Source organism: Pseudophryne corroboree, chromosome 4 (assembly GCF_028390025.1).
Source record: "Pseudophryne corroboree isolate aPseCor3 chromosome 4, aPseCor3.hap2, whole genome shotgun sequence".
NCBI lineage: Eukaryota > Metazoa > Chordata > Amphibia > Anura > Myobatrachidae > Pseudophryne > Pseudophryne corroboree.
The window spans coordinates 275,314,638-275,341,310 of record NC_086447.1 but is presented as its reverse complement, the minus strand read 5'-3'; the positions used below and the strand labels follow the sequence as shown (position 1 = coordinate 275,341,310).

Genomic DNA, 26,673 nt, shown 5'->3' with positions numbered 1-26,673 from the left:
GAGGCTTGGAGGAGGGTCATAGGGGGAGGAGCCAGTGCACACTACCTGATCCTAAAGCTTTTACTTTTGTGCCCTGTCTCCTGCGGAGCCGCTATTCCCCATGGTCCTGACGGAGTCCCCAGCATCCACTTAGGACGTTAGAGAAATAATAATTGGAAAACAAAAAATTTAAAAAAAATTTCAAATCTGTGTAACCGAAATAAACCAAAACATAAACAGACCAGAATGTAGGATAATTCCTGATAAGGACTACATAATCATTAGACACTGCTGGAATATATTTATCAATTTGTAAAGTCACCGCAAATAAAAAGAACACCAAAACGGCCACGCATGTATTAGTGGTCTTTATTCCGTGGTTGTACACCAAGCTTAGCTGTTTTCTTACAGGTGTGTAAAAGCTTCTGTATTACAGAAAGGCCAGCTAGAAATAACTTACGGTTCTCTGAGCATCCATTACGCTGGAACACTCAATATATTACGCCATACAGCGCAAGTTGAATGGCACCTAGAGGACTGCAATAGAGTAAGGCTGGATGGCCTGTTTCACAATTGAGCTACAGTATTCAGTATTTGACAATGTCTTGTTTAATGTATAAAGTAGCTTCTTCCTTAACCAGATCCACATGGGAATTTTGTATTACATGTTCAAGGGTTTTACAAAAACCAACAATGAACATTTGCTATTTGTTGTAACCACGCTATAGAAAGTCCTGTAACACAGCAGAAAATTATCTGTCAGATAAAAACAGAGATAGACCCAGATCTCTATACAGGGTGAATCAAAAGAAACAAGGTCAGTTCTTGAATTTTCCTTTCTTCGCTGGAAGTTGCCCAGTGGCTTCCAGATATTTGTTGACCAATTCTTCCTGGGTATTGGCTAAGCAGGGCTGGTATTTGCTGTACTCCATTGTGTATTCACCCTTCCCCTAAACAAATGAAATAAAAAAAGAATTAGCCTATATGAAAGATACATCGTTTATTTTCTGCAGACCTAGGGACAGTTAAAACCACATGCTTAATTGTAAAATACTATGGGAGGGAAAGTCAGATAACCTGCTAGACAACAGATACAACGTGTATACCATACACTCAGGCCCCGTTATAAAGGAATGCATATATGTGTCGGCAATTATTGTGTCGGCAAGCAGGAGACTGGCAGGAAAACACAAAGTTACAATGCATCTTAAGGCATTTTTAACTGTGTCAGTAGTTTAACAACAAACATGTTACTGCTGAACTGTTGAAATGCTTCAATCTGTATATTCCCGGACGACATTCTCCTGCATGCCAACATGATGATTGTAACTTACAGTAGTATGGCTACCCCCACCAGGCAAAAAAGGTTGCCGACCTTGCCAGACACTTGCTGGGCCAAGGGGTAGTTGCACAGTATCTCCACCTTGGAGTGCTCCTTTATTTGCCAAGCCTGCCAAACTATCCCCCCCAGACACTCCGAGTCATCTTAGAGAGTCAGCAGCGGAGCAGCCAAGTGCTTGACAGAGTGGCCAAAAGCCTGAACAAACACTCTTGCTCTATCCCCTTTCTATAGGTTTTAGGGAAGGTTTCTCACTTGGAAAACTGTTCCCGACCCACTATTATATTTAGCTTCTTCCATTCTTATGCGTCTGCCCTGTCCCTGATTTGCTGCCAGGCACCTCATATCTAGGTGTGGGCTCTGTTTTATCAGCAGTTCCAATCCTCATTTGGATGGCGGGAAATCTATCCTCCTAATTTTTCTCCATATTCTCAAGTTCTGGAAAGTGGAGTACATCCAGAGGCCACTCTGAGGCAAAGTAGATGCAATGTCAAAATTTAGCTCTAAATGCCAGGTCACAATTCCCTTTTACACAGTCAAGCCAGAATGTCCTTTTAGCAACATGCAAGGTCTGGGGCTGGCATCTGAGCTTGCCTGTGGTGGTCGTATGGACTCAGCAAAGCCGGTCTGTGACAGAGCTGTCTATGCAGCTGGGTAACCCTGCTCCCTCTTCTGCGTGGAGCAGGGACTTAAGGTGCCACTTCCAGTAGCAACTAAAGATTGCTAATGGATACTTATACCCCTATCTAATTGAACCTACTACCAGGAAAGCCTGGGCTCGTACAGTAAAGACCTGGTCTTTTGACATACCACTTATTCAGTCTCATGATGTTTTTTTTTTTTTTTTTTAATTCAATAACTTTTTATTGAGATTTTAAATTTTGTAGAAATACATATACAGAACAAATTGAAAATGTTGTAGCATGTGCAGGTATTCGTGGCAGAATATAGAATATACATAAAAAAGCTGCAGATCAAGATGACACATGGCATACGATTCAGGATAAGTAGATTGACTCCCCACACCATAGTACGCAGAGGCCCACAGGCGCCATGTGGGCCCACACAATTTATCCACAGAATAAAATGGGGAGTATCTAGTCCCTACACATGTCACCGTGAAGACACATCATCGTTAAGTATAGTCCAATGGGATATAAAATGTCTGCCAAACAGCCACAAAAAAGAAAACAAAACCCACAAAAACAAACCACCCCTATAACCCCACACCCTGTATAGCCTACCCCCAACTCAGGTATACTTGGATCAGTGGCGGTTCTTGCCACGGGCAAGCGGTACTTTTGCCCGGGGCGCCGCCTTCCGGAGGGCGCCGCACCAGGGCAAGATCCGCCACTGTGCCCCCCGCTGTGCCCTGCTGTGCCCCCCCGCTTTGAAGGGAACCAGACGCGTAGCGTCTAGTTTCCCTTCATTGAGAGGACCTTAGTTGTGCGGTGCGCGATGACGTCACGCACAGCAAAGGTCCTCTCCATGAAGGGAAACTAGACGCTACGGTCTAGGTTCCCTTCATGGAGAGGACCTTTGCTGTGCGATGCGCGATGACGTCATCGCGCACCGCACAACATACTGGCACAAACACTAGGGGTCATAATTGACCTCTAGTGTCTATGCTGTTCTATGGGAGAGACGTAATAACGTCTCTCCCATAGATCGAAGAGAGGAGAAGAGCGGCGGCGGAGGCGGTCTGGATCAGGAACGGGGATGGTAAGTATACTTTTTTATTTTATTTTATTTTTTCTTTCAGCGCCGTGGCCACGCCCCCATTTGAAGCCACGCCCCTATATTTTGCCCGGGGCGCCACAAGGAAAAGAACCGGCCCTGACTTGGATCCCTAAACCCCCATCCCCATCTCTAACTACACTAACTAGCAAACCCCCCCCCCCCCCCCCCCATTCGAAACTAATAGGAGCAATAAACTAATGACCTTAAGCTAGGCTAAATCCGGCTCTCCCGCAGAAGAACATAACTTTCCTCCCGCGAAGCGTGCTGAGCAGTATATAACCTTATACATAGCATAGATAGGAGGAGATTCTACCATATCAAAGACCCAACCTTCCCGCTACACATAAAACATCACTATAGCACAGTCGTGTGAAAAAAAAAAAAAAAAATACAAGGAGATGGAAACCATCCCCACCAGCAAAGCTTAGCAGAAAATGGTGACACAGTGTTACATTAGTCCAGCCAAGGCTCAGCACCATGACAGGATAAGTCGAAAAGGAAAAACCTGGTCCAGCACAGACAACAATCAGTAGGGGAATGTCCAGAGAATGCAAAAGTCAAATCCCCCAGACCTGGCGCGAACCAAAGAGATAGAGGATGGATTTTCGGAGAGGGCACCGTTAGCTCCATCCAGCCATAGTATGTCACGCTACACGGTGTCCACATAGCAGCAGGAGAGATAAAACCAATAACTGTAAAGGACACAGCATAGTCGAGGCAGTCAGAAGGTAGACAACAGAGGATATTAGGAGCAATTCCAACGGAGGATGACAGAAAATCCAAACGGGTTTTCGGCTGGACTACAAGAGAGTCAGGGCATACAGGGATTAGATCAGCATCCAGTACAATAGAATCCACAGTGTCGGAATAGGAGACAGCCGGAGAATATTTCGATGCAGGAAGCGCAGTGAAGTCAACCATGGAGCTGGGGGATACATCCACCATTTTGGTAAGCTGAATAACAAGTCTCTCTGTAGAGGCATAAATAGCCTGGAGTATGTGCCGCAAAGAGCCAGCCATCGTAAAGGCACGTAGACGCCAAGACAGGAGACTGGGCACAATAGACAAACCCGAGCACCAGCTGGGATGGCCACAAATGGTACAGACTGCAGGAATCTCAGGGCATCAGGTATAAACCTCCAGAGACAAAATGGCGGCTGACACACCACCAAGTCACATCTAGTAGGGAACCCAGATAAAGCAGCCAGCTAGTAGCAGCAGACCCGCTAAACAGGAGCAAAGAAACAGGCAGCCGGTGTCACCCTCACCATCAGAATGTGCAGAGCAGGAGTAATATCCAGAGGACGTCAGAGGAGAAGTTAGCAGCAAAATGGCGGCCGTCGGCGTCACACACACCCGCAGGCACCGGGAGCGAGACAGACAGCAGAAGACGCACGGAGGATCCCCGGGGACACAGCCGAAGAATGGGAGATAGTAACAGGTGAGTATCGCACACCGCACTGCAGCCGCTGGAACCAGAAACAGAGGCAACGGGACTCTGTGCTGAGGCCGGGCCGGCCGGCCGATCTCTAGGACGCACACGTGGAGATCCCGAGATTTCGACACTCCAAGGAGCTCCGCAGCAGCGGGAGAGGGTCCAGCAGAAACACAAGGTGTTTGGGGGGAGAAAACAGCTTCTAGCAGGATATTTTCAGGATATCAGCGGGAGAGCCGGAAAAATGCTGCCTATCCCCAGCTACTCCAGGCCACCCAGTCTCATGATGTTTTACTGTCCCCAGTTGCTGCTTCATTAAAGTTTCTTAACCTCAGCAGCTTTACAAGAAGTTCAACTGAAGGTACTAAATAGAGCCTTTATATCACAATCTCAATGGAAATATATGGTTCCGGACAAAACAGGTCATTGCCCTAAATGTCATTCTCGGTCAGCAATTTTCTTTATAATTTTTGGAGCTGTGATAAAGTTATGCAGTGTAAAGGTTGTCTTATTCCTTAATATTTTTTTCTCTCTCTCTTTGATGAAGCTCCCGGGCCCTTGTGTACTTCTTAATTTCACAGGTTGGGGCCTAGGTCCGAATTCTAAAATGATTACGCCTGTTCTTACGGTGATTTTAACAGTGGCCAAAAAAGCCATTTTAACCCATTGGATATCTGCTGCCTATATATGCTGTTGCAAATCCTATATTATGAACGCCAGTGCACATTCCCAGATATTGAAACAGGAGTCAAACGTTTCTATAAAAAAAAAAAAAGATTTTACTTACCGGTAAATCTATTTCTCTTAGTCCGTAGTGGATGCTGGGGACTCCGTAAGGACCATGGGGAATAGACGGGCTCCGCAGGAGACATGGGCACTTTAAGAAAGAATTTAGATTCTGGTGTGCTCTGGCTCCTCCCTCTATGTCCCTCCTCCAGACCTGTTAGAGAAACTGTGCCCGGAAGAGCTGACAGTACAAGGAAAGGATTTTGGAAATCCAGGGCAAGACTCATACCAGCCACACCAATCACACCGTATAACTTGTGATAAACTTACCCAGTCAACAGTATGAACAACAACAGAGCATCAGTTCAACCCTGATGCAACAATAACATAGCCCTTATTGCAGCAATAACTATATACAAGTATTGCAGAAGAAGTCCGCACTTGGGGGGTAATTCCAAGTTGATCGCAGCAGGATTTTTTTTAGCAGTTGGGCAAAACCATGTGCACTGCAGGGGAGGCAGATATAACATGTGCAGATAGAGTTAGATTTGGGTGGGTTATTTTATTTCTGTGCAGGGTAAATACTGGCTGCTTTATTTTTACACTGCAAATTAGATTGCAGATTGAACACACCACACCCAAATCTAACTCTCTCTGCACATGTTATATCTGCCTCCCCTGCAGTGCACATGGTTTTGCCCAACTGCTAAAAAAAATCCTGCTGCGATCAACTTGGAATTACCCCCTTGGGATGGGCGCCCAGCATCCACTACGGACTACGAGAAATAGATTTACCGGTAAGTAAAATCTTATTTTCTCTAACGTCCTAGTGGATGCTGGGGACTCCGTAAGGACCATGGGGATTATACCAAAGCTCCCAAACGGGCGGGAGAGTGCGGATGACTCTGCAGCACCGAATGAGCAAACACAAGGTCCTCCTCAGCCCGGGTATCAAACTTGTAGAACTTTGCAAAAGTGTTTGAACCTGACCAAGTAGCCGCTCGGCACAGCTGTAATGCCGAGACCCCTCGGGCAGCCGCCCAAGAAGAGCCCACCTTCCTAGTGGAATGGGTCTTAACTGATTTTGGCAGCGGCAATCCAGCCACAGAATGAGCCTGCTGAATCGTATTACAGATCCAGCGAGCAATAGTTTGCTTTGAAGCAGGAGCACCAAGCTTGTTGGAAGCATACAGGATAAACAAAGATTCTGTTTTCCTGACCCTAGCCGTTCTGGCTACATAAACCTTCAAAGCCCTGACCACATCAAGTAACTCGGAATGCTCCAAGTCAGTAGTAGCCACAGGCACCACAATAGGTTGGTTTATATGAAAGGATGAAACCACTTTTGTCAGAAATTGTGGACGGGTCCGCAATTCTGCTCTATCCGCATGGAAAACCAGATAGAGGCTTTTATGTGACAAAGCCGCTAATTCTGACACACGCCTAGCCGAAGCCAATGCTAGTAGCATGACCACCTTCCACGTGAGATATTTCAATTCCACTGTTTTGAGTGGTTCAAACCAGTGGGATTTCAGGAAACTCAACACCACGTTAAGATCCCAAGGTGCCACCGGGGGCACAAAAGGGGGCTGAATACGCAGCACTCCCTTCATAAACGTCTGAACTTCCGGTAGAGAAGCCAGCTCTTTTTGAAAGAAAATGGATAGGGTCGAAATCTGGACCTTAATGGAACCCAATTTTAGGCCCAAAGTCACTCCTGACTGTAGGAAGTGAAGGAAACGGCCCAGCTGGAATTCCTCCGTAGGGGCATTCCTGGCCTCACACCAAGCAACATATTTTCGCCATATACGGTGATAATGTTGAGTTGTCACGTCCTTCCTAGCCTTTATCAGCGTAGGAATGACCTCATCTGGAATGCCTTTTTCCGCTAGGATCCGGCGTTCAAACGCAGCCGCGGTAAGTCTTGGAACAGACAGGGCCCCTGTTGCAACAAGTCCTGTCTTAGAGGAAGAGGCCACGGGTCCTCTGTGAGCATTTCTTGCAGATCTGGATACCAAGTCCTTCTTGGCCAATCCGGAACAATGAGTATTGTTCTCACTCCTCTTTTTCTTATGATTCTCAACACCTTGGGTATGAGAGGAAGAGGAGGAAATACATAGACCGATTGGAACCCCCACGGTGTCACCAGGGCGTCTACAGCTATCGCCTGAGGGTCTCTTGACCTGGCGCAATACCTCTGTAGTTTCTTGTTGAGGCGGGATGCCATCATGTCCACCTGTGGCAGTTCCCACCGACTTGCAAGCTGTGCGAAGACTTCTTGATGAAGTCCCTACTCCCCCGGGTGGAGGTCGTGCCTGCTGAGGAAGTCTGCTTCTCAGTTGTCTACCCCCGGGATGAACACTGCTGACAGTGCGCTTACATGATTCTCCGCCCAGCGAAGAATTCTGGTGGCTTCCGCCATCGCCACCCTGCTCCTTGTGCCGCCTTGTCGGTTTACATGAGCCACAGCGGTGATGTTGTCTGACTGAATCAGAACTGGTTGACCGCGAAGCAGGGTCTCTGTTTGACGTAGGGCGTTGTAAATGGCCCTTAGTTCCAGGATGTTGATGTGAAGGAAAGTCTCCTGACTTGACCACAGACCTTGGAAATTTCTTCCCTGTGTGACTGCTCCCCACCCTCGGAGGCTTGCATCCGTGGTCACCAGGACCCAGTCCTGAATGCCGAATCTGCGGCCCTCGAGAAGGTGAGCACTCTGCAGCCACCACAGGAGAGACCCCCTGGCCCTGGGGATAGGGTGATTAACCGATGCATCTGAAGATGTGATCCGGACCATATGTCCAGTAAGTCCCATTGAAAGGTCCTCGCATGGAACCTGCCAAAGGGAATGGCCTCGTACGATGCCACCATCTTTCCCAGGACTCGAGTGCAGTGATACACTGACACCTGTTTTGGTTTTAATAGGTCCCTGACCAGTGTCATGAGTTCCTAAACCTTCTCTATCGGGAGATAAACCCTTTTCTGGCCTGTGTCCAGAATCATGCCCAGGAAAGGCAGACGAGTCGTAGGAACCAACTGCGACTTTGGAATATTCAGAATCCAGCCGTGTTGCCGTACCACTTCCAGAGAACGTGCTACGCTGATCAGCAACTGCTCTCTTGACCTCGCTTTTATGAGGAGATCATCCAAGTATGGGATAATTGGGACCCCTTGCTTCCGCAGGAGTACCATCATTTCCGCCATTACCTTGGTAAATATTCTCGGAGCCGTGGAGAGATCAAACGGCAACGTCTGAAATTGGTAATGACAATCCTGTACCACAAATCTGAGGTACGCCTGATGAGGTGGATAAATGGGGACATGAAGGTATGCATCCTTTATGTCCAGAGACACCATAAAATCCCCCCCTTCCAGGCTTGCAATGACCGCTCTCAGCGATTCCATCTTGAACCGGAACCTTTTTAGGTACATGTTCAGGGATTTTAAATTCAATATGGGTCTGACAGAACCGTCCGGTTTCGGTACCACAAACATGGTCGAATAATAACCCTTTCCTTGTTGAAGGAGGGGAACCTTGACCATCACCTGTTGAAGATACAATTTGTGAATTGCAGTTAACACTATTTCCCTCTCTAAGGGGGAAGCTGGCAGGCCGACTTGAGGTATCGGTGAGGGGGCATCTCTTCGAATTCCAGCTTGTATCCCTGAGACACAATATCTATTGCCCAGGGATCCAACTGTGAGTGAACCAACTTGTGGCTGAAATTTCGGAGACGCGCCCCCACCGGGCCTAGCTCCGCCTGTGGAGCCCCAGCGTCATGCGGTGGATTTAGTGGAAGCCGGGGAGGACTTCTGTTCCTGGGAACTAGCTGTGTTGTGCAGCTTCTTTCCTCTGCCCCTGCCTCTGGCAAGAAAGGACGCACCTCGGACTTTCTTGTTTTTCTGTGATCGAAAGGACTGCATTTGGTAATACGGTGCTTTCTTAGGTTGTGAGGAAACATATGGCAAAAAATTTGACTTCCCAACCGTAGCTGTGGAGACCAGGTCCGAGAGACCCTCCCCAAACAATTCATCACCCTTGTAAGGTAAAACCTCCATGTGCCTTTTTGAGTCGGCATCACCTGTCCATTGCCGAGTCCACAGGACCCTTCTGGCAGAAATCGACATAGCATTTATTCTAGAACCTAGTAGGCTAATGTCTCTCTGAGCATCTCTCATATAAAGGACAGCGTCTTTAATATGCCCCAGGGTCATTAATATAGTATCCTTGTCTAAGGTATCAAGTTCCTCAGATAAGGTATCCGTCCATGCTGCTACAGCACTACACACCCAAGCCGACGCGATTGCCGGCCTCAGTAAGGTACCTGAATGTGTATAAATGGACTTCAGGGTAACCTCCTGTTTGCGATCCGCAGCATCTTTGAAGGTAGCCGTATCCTGTGACGGCAGGGCTACCTTCTTGGATAAGCGTGTCAAAGCTTTGTCCACCCTAGGGGAGGATTCCCAGCGTAACCTGTCAGTTGGCGGGAAAGGATACGCCATAAGAATCTTTTTGGAAATCTGCAGTTTTTTATCTGGAGATTCCCAAGCCTTTTCACATAACTCATTGAGCTCGTGTGAGGGGGGAAAAGTTACCTGCGGCTTCTTTTCCCCATACATATGAACCCTCCTGTCAGGGACTGGGGTTTCCTCTGTGATGTGCAACACATCCTTAATAGCTATAATCATATAACGGATGGATTTAGCCAATTTTGGCTGTAACTTTGCATCATCGTAATCGACACTGGAGTCAGAATCCATGTCGGTATCCGTGTCAATAATTTGGGATAGTGGGCGCTTCTGAGACCCTGTCGGCCTCTGCGACATAGGATCAGGCATGGGTTGGGACCCTGACTGTCCTGAGGTTTCAGCTTTGTCTAACCTTTTATGCAAGGAATTAACATTATCATTTAAAACCTTCCACATATCCATCCAATCAGGTGTCGGTGCCGTCGGCAGAGACACCACATTCATTTGCTCCCGCTCTGCGCATAGCCTTCCTCATCGGACATGTCGACACAAGCGTACCGACACACCACACACACAGGGAATGCCCTTTTTGAAGACAGTTCCCCCACAAGGCCCTTTGGTGAGACAGAGAGAGAGTATGCCAGCACACACCCCAGCGCAATATAACCCAAGAATAACACAGTAACTTAATGTTAACCCAGTAGCTGCTGTATATTGTGTTTTTTGCGCCTAATTATGTGCCCCCCCCTCTCCTTTTACCCTTTTCTACCGTGATCTGCAGGGGAGAGCCTGGGGAGCGTCTTCTCTGCGGAGCTGTGGAGAAAAAATGGCGCTGGTGAGTGCTGAGGGAGAAGCCCCGCCCCCTCGACAGCGGGCTTCTGTCCCGCTAAAATACATATCTTTTTGGCGGGGGCTCATACATATATACAGTGCCCAACTGTATATATGAGTACTTTTGCCAACAGAGGTCCATATGCTGCCCAGGGCGCCCCCCCCCCCCCCCCCCCACCCTGCACCCTGCACCCTTACAATGACCGGAGTATGTGAGGTGTGTTTGGAGCAATGGCGCACAGCTGTGCAGTGCTGTGCGTTACCTCATGTGAAGAATGGAGTCTTCTGCCGCCGATTTCGAAGTCTTCTTGCTTCTCATACTCACCCGGCTTCTGTCTTCCGGCTCTGCGAGGGGGACGGCGGCGCGGCTCTGGGATCGGACGACGAGGGTGAGATCCTGTGTATGATCCCTCTGGAGCTAATGGTGTCCAGTAGCCTAAGAAGCAGGACCTAGCTTCAGAGAGTAGGGCTGCTTCTCTCCCCTCTGTCCCACGATGCAGGGAGTCTGTTGCCAGCAGAGCTCCCTGAAAATAAAAAACCTAACAAAATACTTTCTTACAGCAAGCTCAGGAGAGCTCACTGAACAGCACCCAGCTTGTCCGGGCACAGATTCAAACTGAGGTCTGGAGGAGGGACATAGAGGGAGGAGCCAGAGCACACCAGAATCTAAATTCTTTCATAAAGTGCCCATGTCTCCTGCGGAGCCCGTCTATTCCCCATGGTCCTTACGGAGTCCCCAGCATCCACTAGGACGTTAGAGAAATGGGATATATACATTAGCTAACTTCCCATCCCCGAACTGAAAATACAGAAGGGGTGTTCAAATCCACTGATTGGTATTCCTTAAAACGATTGTCGTAAATAGTATGTTATATACAGGTTGAGTATCCCATATCCAAATATTCCGAAATACGGAATATTCCGAAATACGGACTTTTTTGAGTGAGAGTGAGATAGTGAAACCTTTGTTTTTTGATGATTAAATGTACACAAACTTTGTTTAATACACAAAGTTATTAAAAATATTGTATTAAATGACCTTCAGGCTGTGTGTATAAAGTGTATATGAAACATAAATGAATTGTGTGAATGTACACACACTTTGTTTAATGTACAAAGTTATAAAAAATATTGGCTAAAATGACCTTCAGGCTGTGTGTATAAGGTGTATATGAAACATAAATGCATTCTGTGCTTAGATTTAGGTCCCATCACCATGATATTTCATTATGGTATGCAATTATTCCAAAATACGGAAAAATCCCATATCCAAAATACCTCTGGTCCCAAGCATTTTGGATAAGGGATACTCAACCTGTATATTTTTGAATTCTCATATCTTATTTGACTATGCTGAGGGATGTCCGTACGAGATACACCCCCCCCCCCCCAAAGATAATGAGATAATGTTATATTTGAATGGTATTTATACCTGTACTTATGGCCACATATGATGTTCTCTGTATTAATCTTTTCTTCATGCTCTACTTGATATACTGTCTAATGCTTTTGAAATCTCAGTAAAACACATTTGAACAAAAAAAATAAGATTTTACTTACCGATAAATCTATTTCTCGGAGTCCGTAGTGGATGCTGGGGTTCCTGAAAGGACCATGGGGAATAGCGGCTCCGCAGGAGACAGGGCACAAAAAGTAAAGCTTTTCCAGATCAGGTGGTGTGCACTGGCTCCTCCCCCTATGACCCTCCTCCAGACTCCAGTTAGGTACTGTGCCCGGATGAGCGTACACAATAAGGGAGGATTTTGAATCCCGGGTAAGACTCATACCAGCCACACCAATCACACCGTACAACTTGTGATCTAAACCCAGTTAACAGTATGATAACAGCGGAGCCTCTGAAAGATGGCTTCCTTCAACAATAACCCGAATTAGTTAACAATAACTATGTACAATTATTGCAGATAATCCGCACTTGGGATGGGCGCCCAGCATCCACTACGGACTCCGAGAAATAGATTTATCGGTAAGTAAAATCTTATTTTCTCTATCGTCCTAGTGGATGCTGGGGTTCCTGAAAGGACCATGGGGATTATACCAAAGCTCCCAAACGGGCGGGAGAGTGCGGATGACTCTGCAGCACCGAATGAGAGAACTCCAGGTCCTCCTTAGCCAGAGTATCAAATTTGTAAAATTTTACAAACGTGTTCTCCCCTGACCACGTAGCTGCTCGGCAAAGTTGTAATGCCGAGACCCCTCGGGCAGCCGCCCAAGATGAGCCCACCTTCCTTGTGGAGTGGGCCTTTACAGATTTAGGCTGTGGCAGGCCTGCCACAGAATGTGCAAGTTGGATTGTGCTACAGATCCAACGAGCAATCGTCTGCTTAGACGCAGGAGCACCCATCTTGTTGGGTGCATACAATATAAACAACGAGTCAGATTTTCTGACTCCAGCTGTCCTTGCAATATATATTTTTAATGCTCTGACAACGTCCAGTAACTTGGAGTCCTCCAAGTCACTTGTAGCCGCAGGCACTACAATAGGCTGGTTCAGATGAAATGCTGACACCACCTTAGGGAGAAAATGCGGACGAGTCCGCAGTTCTGCCCTGTCCGAATGGAAAATCAGATATGGGCTTTTGTAAGATAAAGCTGCCAGTTCTGACACTCTCCTGGCCGAAGCCAGGGCTAGAAGCATGGTCACTTTCCATGTGAGATATTTCAAATCCACCTTCTTTAGTGGTTCAAACCAATGAGATTTTAGAAAGTCCAAAACCACATTGAGATCCCACGGTGCCACTGGAGGCACCACAGGAGGCTGTATATGTAGCACTCCCTTAACAAAGGTCTGGACTTCAGGGACTGAAGCCAATTCTTTTTGAAAGAAAATCGACAGGGCCGAAATTTGAACCTTAATAGATCCCAATTTGAGACCCATAGACAATCCTGATTGCAGGAAATGTAGGAATCGACCCAGTTGAAATTCCTCCGTCGGAGCACTCCGATCTTCGCACCACGCAACATATTTTCGCCAAATTCGGTGATAATGTTGCACGGTTACTTCCTTCCTTGCTTTAATCAAAGTAGGAATGACTTCTTCCGGCATGCCTTTTTCCTTTAGGATCCGGCGTTCAACCGCCATGCCGTCAAACGCAGCCGCGGTAAGTCTTGAAACAGACAGGGACCCTGCTGAAGCAAGTCCCTCCTTAGAGGTAGAGGCCACGGATCTTCCGTGATCATCTCTTGAAGTTCCGGGTACCAAGTCCTTCTTGGCCAATCCGGAACCACTAGTATCGTTCTTACGCCTCTTTGCCGTATAATTCTCAATACTTTTGGTATGAGAGGCAGAGGAGGAAACACATATACCGACTGGTACACCCAAGGCGTTACCAGCGCGTCCACAGCTATTGCCTGCGGATCTCTTGACCTGGCGCAATACCTGTCCAGTTTTTTGTTGAGGCGAGACGCCATCATGTCCACCATTGGTCTTTCCCAACGGGTTACCAGCATGTGGAAGACTTCTGGATGAAGTCCCCACTCTCCCGGGTGAAGATCGCGTCTGCTGAGGAAGTCTGCTTCCCAGTTGTCCACTCCCGGGATGAACACTGCTGACAGTGCTATCACATGATTCTCTGCCCAGCGAAGAATCCTTGCAGCTTCTGCCATTGCACTCCTGCTTCTTGTGCCGCCCTGTCTGTTCACATGGGCGACTGCCGTGATGTTGTCCGACTGGATCAACACCGGTTTTCCCTGAAGCAGAGGTTCTGCCTGGCTTAGAGCATTGTATATTGCTCTTAGTTCCAGAATGTTTATGTGAAGAGACGTTTCCAGGCTCGTCCATACTCCCTGGAAGTTTCTTCCTTGTGTGACTGCTCCCCAGCCTCTCAGGCTGGCGTCCGTGGTCACCAGGATCCAATCCTGTATGCCGAATCTGCGGCCCTCCAATAGATGAGCACTCTGCAACCACCACAGAAGAGACACCCTTGTCCTTGGAGACAGGGTTATCCGCAGGTGCATCTGAAGATGCGACCCTGACCATTTGTCCAACAGATCCCTTTGGAAAATTCTTGCGTGGAATCTGCCGAATGGAATTGCTTCGTAAGAAGCCACCATTTTTCCCAGGACTCTTGTGCATTGATGTACAGACACCTTTCCTGGTTTTAGGAGGTTCCTGACAAGCTCGGATAACTCCTTTGCTTTTTCCTCCGGGAGAAAAACCTTTTTCTGAACCGTGTCCAGAATCATCCCTAGGAACAGCAGACGAGTTGTCGGCATTAACTGGGATTTTGGAATATTCAGAATCCACCCGTGCTGTTTTAGCACTTCTTGAGACAGTGCTAATCCCATCTCTAGCTGTTCTCTGGACCTTGCCCTTATTAGGAGATCGTCCAAGTATGGGATAATTAATATGCCTTTTCTTCGAAGAAGAATCATCATCTCGGCCATTACCTTTGTAAAGACCCGAGGTGCCGTGGACAATCCGAACGGCAGCGTCTGAAACTGATAGTGACAGTTTTGTACAACGAACCTGAGGTACCCCTGGTGTGAGGGGTAAATTGGAACGTGGAGATACGCATCCTTGATGTCCAAGGATACCATAAAGTCCCCCTCTTCCAGGTTCGCTATCACTGCTCTGAGTGACTCCATCTTGAACTGGAACTTCTTTATGTACAGGTTCAAGGACTTCAGATTTAGAATAGGCCTTACCGAGCCATCCGGCTTCGGTACCACAAAAAGAGTGGAATAATACCCCTTCCCTTGTTGTAGAAGAGGTACCTTGACTATCACCTGCTGAGAGTACAGCTTGTGAATGGCTTCCAAAACCGTCTCCCTTTCGGAGGGGGACGTTGGTAAAGCAGACTTCAGGAAACGGCGAGGTGGATCTGTCTCTAATTCCAACCTGTACCCCTGAGATATTATCTGCAGGATCCAGGGATCTACCTGCGAGTGAGCCCACTGCGCGCTGTAATTTTTGAGACGACCACCCACCGTCCCCGAGTCCGCTTGAGAAGCCCCAGCGTCATGCTGAGGCTTTTGTAGAAGCCGGGGAGGGCTTCTGTTCCTGGGAAGGAGCTGCCTGTTGCTGTCTCTTCCCTCGACCTCTGCCTCGTGGCAGATATGAATAGCCCTTTGCTCTCTTATTTTTAAAGGAACGAAAGGGCTGCGGTTGAAAAGTCGGTGCCTTTTTCTGTTGGGGAGTGACTTGAGGTAGAAAGGTGGATTTCCCGGCTGTAGCCGTGGCCACCAAATCTGATAGACCGACTCCAAATAACTCCTCCCCTTTATACGGCAAAACTTCCATATGCCGTTTTGAATCCGCATCGCCTGTCCACTGTCGCGTCCATAAAGCTCTTCTGGCCGAAATGGACATAGCACTTACCCGTGATGCCAGTGTGCAGATATCCCTCTGTGCATCACGCATATAAAGAAATGCATCCTTTATTTGTTCTAACGACAGTAAAATATTGTCCCTGTCCAGGGTATCAATATTTTCAATCAGGGACTCTGACCAAACTACCCCAGCACTGCACATCCAGGCAGTCGCTATAGCTGGTCGTAGTATAACACCTGCATGTGTGTATATACTTTTTTGGATATTTTCCATCCTCCTATCTGATGGATCTTTAAGTGCGGCCGTCTCAGGAGAGGGTAACGCCACTTGTTTAGATAAGCGTGTTAGCGCCTTGTCCACCCTAGGAGGTGTTTCCCAGCGCTCCCTAACCTCTGGCGGGAAAGGGTATAATGCCAATAATTTCTTTGAAATTATCAGCTTTTTATCAGGGGCAACCCACGCTTCATTACACACGTCATTTAATTCTTCTGATTCAGGAAAAACTATAGGTAGTTTTTTCACACCCCACATAATACCCTGTTTAGTGGTACCTGTAGTATCAGCTAAATGTAACGCCTCCTTCATTGCCAAAATCATATAACGTGTGGCCCTACTGGAAAATACGGTTGATTCGTCACCGTCACCACTGGAGTCAGTGCCTGTGTCTGGGTCTGTGTCGACCGACTGAGGCAAAGGGCGTTTCACAGCCCCTGACGGTGTTTGAGTCGCCTGGACAGGCACTAATTGATTGTCCGGCCGTCTCATGTCGTCAAACGACTGCTTTAGCGTGTTGACACTATCCCGTAGTTCCATAAATAAAGGCATCCATTCTGGTGTCGACTCCCTAGGGGGTGACATCCTCATATTTGGCAATTGCTCCGCCTCCACACCAATATCGTCCTCATACATGTCGACACACACGTACCGACACACAGCAGACACACAGGGAATGCTCCTAACGAAGACAGGACCCACTAGCCCTTTGGGGAGACAGAGGGAGAGTTTGCCAGCACACACCAAAAGCGCTATATATAACAGGGATAGCCTTATAATAAGTGCTCCCTTATAGCTGCTTTATATATATCAAAATATCGCCATAAATTTGCCCCCCCTCTCTGTTTTACCCTGTTTCTGTAGTGCAGTGCAGGGGAGAGACCTGGGAGCCGTCCTGACCAGCGGAGCTGTGAGAGGAAATGGCGCCGTGTGCTGAGGAGATAGGCCCCGCCCCTTTTTTGGCGGGCTCGTCTCCCGCTATTTAGTGAATCCAGGCAGGGGTTAAATATCTCCATATAGCCTCTGGGGGCTATATGTGAGGTATTTTTAGCCTTTATATAGGTTACATTTGCCTCCCAGGGCGCCCCCCCCCAGCGCCCTGCACCCTCAGTGACTGCGTGTGAAGTGTGCTGAGAGGAAAATGGCGCACAGCTGCAGTGCTGTGCGCTACCTTTAGAAGACTGCAGGAGTCTTCAGCCGCCGATTCTGGACCTCTTCTGACTTCAGCATCTGCAAGGGGGCCGGCGGCGCGGCTCCGGTGACCATCCAGGCTGTACCTGTGATCGTCCCTCTGGAGCTGATGTCCAGTAGCCAAGAAGCCAATCCATCCTGCACGCAGGTGAGTTCACTTCTTCTCCCCTCAGTCCCTCGTTGCAGTGATCCTGTTGCCAGCAGGACTCACTGTAAAATAAAAAACCTAAGCTAAACTTTTTCTAAGCAGCTCTTTAGGAGAGCCACCTAGATTGCACCCTTCTCGGCCGGGCACAAAAATCTAACTGGAGTCTGGAGGAGGGTCATAGGGGGAGGAGCCAGTGCACACCACCTGATCTGGAAAAGCTTTACTTTTTGTGCCCTGTCTCCTGCGGAGCCGCTATTCCCCATGGTCCTTTCAGGAACCCCAGCATCCACTAGGACGATAGAGAAATATAAACATATTTTTAAATGAATGTATGTACACAAACTTTGTATCATGCACAATGTTACTAAAAATATTGTATACAAAGATTGCTAATGATGGGTCCAGGGAAGTCTGACCCATAACTATCCTTGTCTGAGGAGGAGAATCTTGGTAATACGCAGGTAGAGGAAGCCCTAGTGTGTGTGTGTGGCCAGACAAGAACACCACATTCATAAATCATGAGCCAGAAGAATTTCCAGAAAAGTAGCTATATATGCTCCTCATCAGCTGGATGATCCTTTGTGCGAGGCAAGGTCTACCTTCTTAGGGGGACATGTACTAAGCAGTGATAAAATTGGAGAAGTGAGCCAGTGGAGAAGCTGCCCATGGTGCCCAATCAGGATTGACATAACATTTAGAATTTGCATACTATAAACGTATACAGAGCAGCTGATTGGTTGCCATGGGCAGCTTCTCCACTGGCTCACTTCTCCACTTTTATCACTGCTTAGTACATGTCCCCCTTAGTCTCTTTATCTGCTCTATAGTGCAGCCAGGGCAAGACGGGACACCACTCATAAGGTAAATACTACAATTGCATGCCAACAACATTCCCATCCCCAACACAACTACCCTTAGGAATAAGCATTACGCTAGATCGGTGGTTGGCAAAGCAATGACCTGACTTTTTCCTAAAAAAAATGTACTTACAGTTTTAGGTATATTTAAGCATAAATACCACAGAAGTGCAACATAGTAAGGGTAATTATTCAATTCATCCCTGCTCTTGATACAAGTCAAAATCGCACACATAGCATACAAACCTCTGTACAAGATCGCAGTTCACTTGCATAGCCAAACATATCATTAAGTGGAACCTGCAAAATAAAAAAAGATGTCACAATATTGCCGTTTAAACACACAATGGAAATACACGACAGTAACTCAGAACAGTTGTATCAGGGACAGAATATGATAAAGCGTTTAATAACTGATGACTCTTGTGCACTACAGCTGTCATCAGAAGGACTTCAATGAGGTCTGCTAAATACAGATATACTTACATCAGCATACAGTGTAAAATAGTCCTCTGCTCCGTCTTGACCTACGATTACTCCATGTCTGCGGTTAATGCCAGCAATCACAGACCCTTGGAATTCATTTGGTGCATTGACTTCTACAGACATTATCGGTTCCAGAATGGATATTGTTGCATGCTCCAAAGCTGATTGAGTAAACAAAAATGCTAAATACTTGTAATAATCATAAATACTAAAACTTTGATGCAAAAAGATGGTTCTAGCACTGAAGCAATTCAGAAATCTAAGAAATATATTCCCATTTACAAACTTGTCAGGCCATAAGACAGATGTATTTTTCTCCTTTTCTGTTTGAGAGTATTTTTAAAGGTCAAGGTCCAGTATTACATTTGTCTCGCTGAAGAGTGAAAATGAAGAAAATCTGAATCGCATGCAGAGTACTGATAGCTACATACTGATTAGACCCACCAGAAATGAGAAGATATGGCAACGGTGAGAAATAGGCTGTAACAGGAGTGTTACACAGAACTATCTGCCAAAAGAACATCAGGATGAAACCTTTATTCAATAGCTTAATAACACACATGCAGTAAGACCTTTATACCTTGCTTTAAGGCTCCCTCGCCAGCTCTGATGAAGGAGATTTCATTGGAATCCACAATGTGATTTGCACCATCTTCCAGGACAAAGCGTATGCCGGAAACTTTGTGCCCAGTAAGAATTCCTTTCTCACAGGCATCACGGAAACCCTGCAATAAAAAGATTATGCAGCTCATAAAAACAGCACTTGCTAATATACAGCTGAAGTGGCATATTCGTCTGGCGCTACATGATAAATTATGTTTAAAAGTTAAGTGTAAATGTTTTTTTAAAAACAAGAACTCCACCTAAATAACCAAAAACCACCTCACTCCCATTCCATGAGCTGCTGTTTCCAGTGTACTCACCCATGCCAAGCAGTGCACTGGAAACACGTGTGCTGCTCCCTGCATTCAGATCCTAGAGGTGAAGACCTAATCTTTCCTAATGGGAGTCCTCAAGGACAACGTGGGAAACTGTGGAGGGTCACAGACACTGAGATGCCATTATATAATGCTACCTGGATGGATGGTTTTAACGTGATGTTTTTTTTTTCTTTATATAACAAAAACTAATTTAGGTAGTGCTTTATTTTTTTTTTAGAGTAACATTTATATGTAGCTATTTTAGGTTAAGGTCTTCTTTAAATATATGTAGAAATAGTAAATAAATGGTCTGGCATCAGCTAGGTCAGGGGTGGCCAACCAGTCAGAGACAAAGAGCCAAGAAATCTTGTTAGGTACACCAAAGAGCCGACTTCGAGTCGAAGGCGCACTTGCAAAAATGTGGTGTGACCTTGTGCCTGCTAGGCCACGCCCCTGGTATAAAATACATTGAAAAAGCCAGATCCAACATAAAATATAATGAAAGAGCCACTTCTACATCAAATAACTGAAAAAGCCAGATCCGCATAAAATATATTGAAAAGCCAGATTCACATAATACACTTCAGTTCCCCCATGTGTCACTCCAGCCAGCACCCGCCTGTGTCACTCCAGCCAGCTCTCCCTTGTGTATTTGGCTCCCTCAGTTCTCAGTCTACGTAGTGCTGCTGCATGTCTAGCTGGAGTGCAGCGGTTTATAGATCTCTTGTGGTCACGTGACTTGAGTGTTGGGAGCCACATTTGAATGAAGAAAGAGCCGCATGTGGCTCAAGAGCCACGCGTTGGCCACCACTGAGCTAGGTCACCTCAGCCGCTCCACCCCCCACCACATCACCCTCTGTCCCTGCCTCCTCTCCCCTTACTACCACCCTTACTGGTACATTTTTCTCTAGTCAGTGTGCACATATAGCGGGAGCTTGGGCGTGCGCCAAGCACATTCAGCGGGAGCTTGGGCATGTGCCAGGCATATTACGGATGACATGAACATGCCTCAGCCACAATTAGGTCATCACTCAAATAATGACCTAATTTAGATTGTAGGGTTTTAGATCCCAACTGGAATCCCAACATCTGTTTCAACAGTTGTGCAAACTGGAGGACAGCAATAATATGTAATGGAGACTGTCTTCTGGGGCTCCAGAACAGACACAAATACTTGTAACCCAAGCTATAAGATGTGCCATTGGTTTATGTACAAGGTCATAGCTGTCACACATGGTATCATTGTTCCACGGAGCTTTTGTCACAACCTTTTTCCCCAGATGTACACTGTATACGCCCGCTGCTATATGCAATGTTTACATGTAAAGTGCAAGATAGCAGAATGACCACCGCAAAAATCAAGAAAAGGAGCTCTCAGTGCCTGGAGGCGGGGTTACGGAGGAGCCCCCAATGCATCCTGGGACAGCTAAAGCTTTAGCCTGTTGGTGCCTCTGGATCAAGATCCACTCTACATCCCGATGTTTGCCCCGTGGAAACCAATGTAACCTGCTTCAGAAAACACACAATTTTACCTTAAAAGACCTGATATCCGGAAACGTCAATCCAGAAGTTTGTGTTCTGCTTTGGCGAACTGAATGCAGTAAAAGCCTGTGTGCATGCTTACATCAACTATATCAGCTGCATTTTAAAGTGCAATCTGACAAGCATTACATTAATATCATATTCTGTGGTTCCTCAGACTCCATTTTCTATAGAGAAATGATTAAGAGTTCCCCCTAATGACAGAATCTATGATCAATACAGCTCTAGGGCAGGATTATAGTGCATAACGTACGGACTGTGCCACAAGCTCCCCCTAGTGACAATACTAAATATTCCACTCATTCAAAAGTTGATTAAAAAAAAAGTCACATAATATAGAGAAAGAATTCTTTTGTACTGACTGGCAACAACTTGCGGAATGTGATGCTAATCAACATACTACTCTGATATTCATGTTGATATTTACAATAAAATTACATTTGTCGTTGGCTTACTTTCTCCACAGCAGGGATGTACTGTTTGGGGACATTCGTTCCTACAGTTCTGTCTTCAAATTCCACCTTTGTGTAATCTTCAGCATCAAGCGGCTCAATAAACCCAGTGACCCTACCAAACTGGCCTGCTCCACCAGATTGCTTTTTATGGGTGAAATCAAACCTGGAAGAGAAAAGCAATACAGCAATACATTACCATGTCGCACTATAGGTGGGAAAGCGTTAAAATGTGCAGGCACGGCAATTTACTGTGGGCTACCTGATCTCGTGTCCTAGATTAATCCTACATATCAGTGTAAAAAGAAAAGTTACCTTGTATTTGTTTGCTATATCCAAAAGCAAAAATGTATACACAAATGTTATATATTTATTACAGTAAGCTTCTATGGGAAGAGAATAGAGAGCCAACAAGAAAACATCCTCCTAATGTTGGGGTTATTACCAAACCTTTATTGTTATATATTTATTTATTTATTACACAGACAGGTCTACACCAGTGTAAGTATATTACAACAACTGCAATATTTATTTTGTTGACATTTTTATATTTTTTGCTTCTGGTCTAGTATGTTGCATATTATATCTAATAATAGGTAGCATGTTTCATGTTAAATAGAAACACTATATATTTCAGAAAAGGCACCAACACTGACACTCCTAGTGCTGTGATAAATAATTCTACAAATATAGATGGGGTTGGGGGAAAGAAGGATAGAAGAAAACTGTATTTGACGCACTAGAAGGAATTAATCAATCCTAAAATGTAACCTTTATTGAATATATATTAAAATGTATAATTTCATTGACCCAGACTACAGTGAAACATAAGAGTTAAAATCAAACAGACTGACATATATGTGAAACCTACAAGATAGGAAATGGTGAATAAAGAATTTTAAAAAGCGTATCCTGCGTGTGTTATATATATCACCCCTTTATAGGTATGATTCTGTTTAAATAATGGCTGTTACAACAAATATTAATAGCTAGCACTCTCCGGTTAATAATCCTAGAGTGTCAGAACTTCTCATATATATCCTAATTCACTCTACAGAAATATCCCCTGGGGAATCCTCACAGATATGGGGACTGTGAGTGTCAATAGAAATAAATAGATAGAGCGTTATTTCGATAGTATTTCTAAATCAAGACCGCTGAAAAAATGGATATCAAGGCCTCTAAATTAATCTTAGCACAAGGTATATTAACCCACATTCATTGTCGCATTACTAATTCGATGATATGTAGTGCTGATCGTCGCCAATATACTTATATATAATATGCTTCTGAATCAATGGTTCGCTGCAAAATAGAAATCAAGATCTCTGAATTAATTTTGGCACAAAGACATATTATCCCACACTTATTATCATACATATAGTTATCCGGGCATGTGTATGGGGAAACAGAGAAGAAGTTTTCTTTATACTCAAGGGATATGGCAGTCCCCACTTCATATGGATTTTTTAAGGGATATAGCAGTCCCAGTTTTAAGCTCCAATAATCCACATATATTTCTTTCTGGATATTGCAATTCAGATTTGCTTAAGGGATATAACAACCCCCATATCTGTGTGGGTCTCTTAAAGGAATATGGCAATCCCCACTAACCCGCATATGATCTATGTACTGCAATATGTCACAATAACTTGGGCTCATTCTCTGTTTATTTAATTCGAAGATATAAAGCTATTATTCAGGAAGATAGCGCTCCTATTCATAATATGTATTAACCCCATACGTGACAGTATCGTGTCCCTTTTATATCAATTTCGTTGTATGATTAAACCTGCAGTGTGGGGTAGCGCCTGTGTAAAGGTGGTGTTTTTTATCCACTCACATGTTATATATCATAATTCAGGGATGCATTAAATACCCCCTGGAGACTAACAGAATGTATAGTCCCCACAAATCATGGATTATCACAGTAGTGATTATTTCAGTATTCCATTGATTCATGCAGCTCCTAATGAGTATTGCCTTATAATATTGGCTATAATATAGGATGCTTGTATCGTATTTTTTTCAGTATTCAGTCATACACCTACCATCTTGTTTTCAAATGTTACAACATTGTTTGTTACAGTATAATATATTAGGTATTATCACTGACACTGTCCAATCATTGCCTTATGACAGCTTCGCCTGCGTGTGTTTAATATATGTTATATATATAAAAAAAAACAATGTGTTAATGTATATCACCATGGCTGTTATAGTGACTTAATAGAGAGGTTTACTAGGCTGTCCAGAAAGAGACACGTGCAGGAGGATAGGATACTTAGTATCAGAATCTGCAACAAAATGTCTTAGACAGCAATTCGCAACAAATGTTTCCAATGTCATATGCTGACAGCAGCTGATGTCTCAATTATTATATGCTGATAGCAGACGACATCTAGATAGAAAAACTTTTTTCTTTTTAAGAGCAGTAAAGTGGATCTCTATATTAATAGAATACCAGTACCAGTATATGTTGGTAACTCTAATTATATTACTTTAGAGTTATTTACCACCACTGCTTTAGGCACCAGCTAAAATAATTCAGCTATGCTATTTCTACAATAAAGCTGTCATAAGGCAATGATTGGACAGTGTCAGTGATAATACCTAATATATTATACTGTAACAAACAATGTTGTAACATTTGAAAACAAGATGGTAGGTGTATGACTGAATACTGAAAAAAATACGATACAAGCATCCTATATTATAGCCAATATTATAAGGCAATACTCATTAGGAGCTGCATGAATCAATGGAATACTGAAATAATCACTACTGTGATAATCCATGATTTGTGGGGACTATACATTCTGTTAGTCTCCAGGGGGTATTTAATGCATCCCTGAATTATGATATATAACATGTGAGTGGATAAAAAACACCACCTTTACACAGGCGCTACCCCACACTGCAGGTTTAATCATACAACGAAATTGTTATAAAAGGGACACGATACTGTCACGTATGGGGTTAATACATATTATGAATAGGAGCGCTATCTTCCTGAATAATAGCTTTATATCTTCGAATTAAATAAACAGAGAATGAGCCCAAGTTATTGTGACATATTGCAGTACATAGATCATATGCGGGTTATTGGGGATTGCCATATTCCTTTAAGAGACCCACACAGATATGGGGGTTGTTATATCCCTTAAGCAAATCTGAATTGCAATATCCAGAAAGAAATATATGTGGATTATTGGAGCTTAAAACTGAGACTGCTATATCCCTTAAAAAATCCATATGAAGTGGGGACTGCCATATCCCTTGAGTATAAAGAAAACGTCTTCTCTGTTTCCCCATACACATGCCCGGATAACTATATGTATGATAATAAGTGTGGGATAATATGTCTTTGTGCCAAAATTAATTCAGAGATCTTGATTTCTATTTTGCAGCGAACCATTGATTCAGAAGCATATTATATATAAGTATATTGGCGACGATCAGCACTACATATCATCGAATTAGTAATGCGACAATGAATGTGGGTTAATATACCTTGTGCTAAGATTAATTTAGAGGCCTTGATATCCATTTTTTCAGCGGTCTTGATTTAGAAATACTATCGAAATAACTCTCTATTTATTTCTATTGACACTCACAGTCCCCATATCTGGGAGGATTCCCCAGGTGATATTTCTGTAGAGTGAATTAGGATATATATGAGAAGTTCTGACACTCTAGGATTATTAACCGGAGAGTGCTAGCTATTAATATTTGTTGTAACAGCCATTATTTAAACAGAATCATACCTATAAAGGGGTGATATATACAACACACGCAGGATACGCTTTTTAAAATTCTTTATTCACCATTTCCTATCTTGTAGGTTTCACATATATGTCAGTCTGTTTGATTTTAACTCTTATGTTTCACTGTAGTCTGGGTCAATGAAATTATACATTTTAATATATATTCAATAAAGGTTACATTTTAGGATTGATTAATTCCTTCTAGTGCGTCATAAATACAGTTTTCTTCTATCCTTCTTTCCCCCAACCCCGTTGTACATTTACTGTAATTGACAGCACCCCCTTCCTTTATTTTGAACATCATTAAGATAGTGTAAAAGGGGTTTCATATAGTGATTGTATGGTGAGGACTCACATACACTCGCACTATTAGAAAAAATATATAAAAGTGAGTGTGCAGATACCCAACCCTTGTGTACAAATATAGATGTAAATAGAGATTCACACTCTTTTAAGAGTGCATTAATCCATCACAGCTGCACGTATTAAGGGTTTGGTTAGAACCCGTTAGGCTGACAGAAAAGACAATAAATAGATAATTACTGCGCTTGTGGATGCTTGTTACTTATATCACATCAAATATATATATATATATATATATATATATATATATATATATATATATATATATATATATGAGATATTGATTGTCACGTTAAATAGATCCTCCTTATCGGCTGACAGCTGTTGTAGCCTGCAACATGCCACTGTTACCCAGTAAGCAGCCTGACAGGAAGTCCCATAACCAGATCATTATCATACACATAATAGAAACTGTAAGTCCACATTAATCAGGATCTCGTTTTAAAGGAATCAAGAATGCATTTGACACTGCACTTCACTACTTATCACCATTCATGTAAAACAGCGTTTTTCAACGGCTATGCCATAGCACACTAGGCGGTCCTGAAATGTGTGACCAGAGATGCCAGCTGCCTGACTTTTAGAACTTCAGGCTCGGGCAGCGCTGGGCTCTTCCGGGTGGCCCAGACACAGCCTGCCCAGTAACCTATGGAGCCGTAGAGTGACTCAGATCACACACGCCACATTGCCTGCCGCCCAGTGCTGCTCCTCAGTGCTGGCTGTGCTGTTGAAGGAGGGAGCCAGAAAACAGCTCCTTCACAGAAACAGATCTTACTAACCTTCTGAAGTACTCTGAAGTACTGTAGGCTCCAGTATATTTTTATTTTGTTACTGTGGGGGACAATGTGTGCTGTGACTAGTTTGGTG

The 26,673-nt window shown here is 44.6% G+C and overlaps 1 protein-coding gene across 2 annotated transcripts in view; it reads right to left on the bottom strand.

The window, feature by feature from the left end:
- Positions 1–332: 332 nt before the first annotated feature.
- The window catches only part of GFM1 (G elongation factor mitochondrial 1), a 79,374-nt gene continuing 53,033 nt past the window's right edge, over positions 333–26,673 (bottom strand). For both annotated transcript variants that reach the window (XM_063916140.1, XM_063916141.1), the window contains exons 14-18: positions 21,680–21,842; positions 19,343–19,487; positions 18,763–18,923; positions 18,523–18,576; positions 333–929 (exon numbers count right to left, since the gene is read on the bottom strand). In XM_063916140.1, coding sequence (XP_063772210.1) covers positions 798–929; positions 18,523–18,576; positions 18,763–18,923; positions 19,343–19,487; positions 21,680–21,842 — 655 coding nt within the window. In that variant the 3' untranslated portion in view covers positions 333–797. The remainder of the gene's footprint in view (positions 930–18,522; positions 18,577–18,762; positions 18,924–19,342; positions 19,488–21,679; positions 21,843–26,673) is intronic.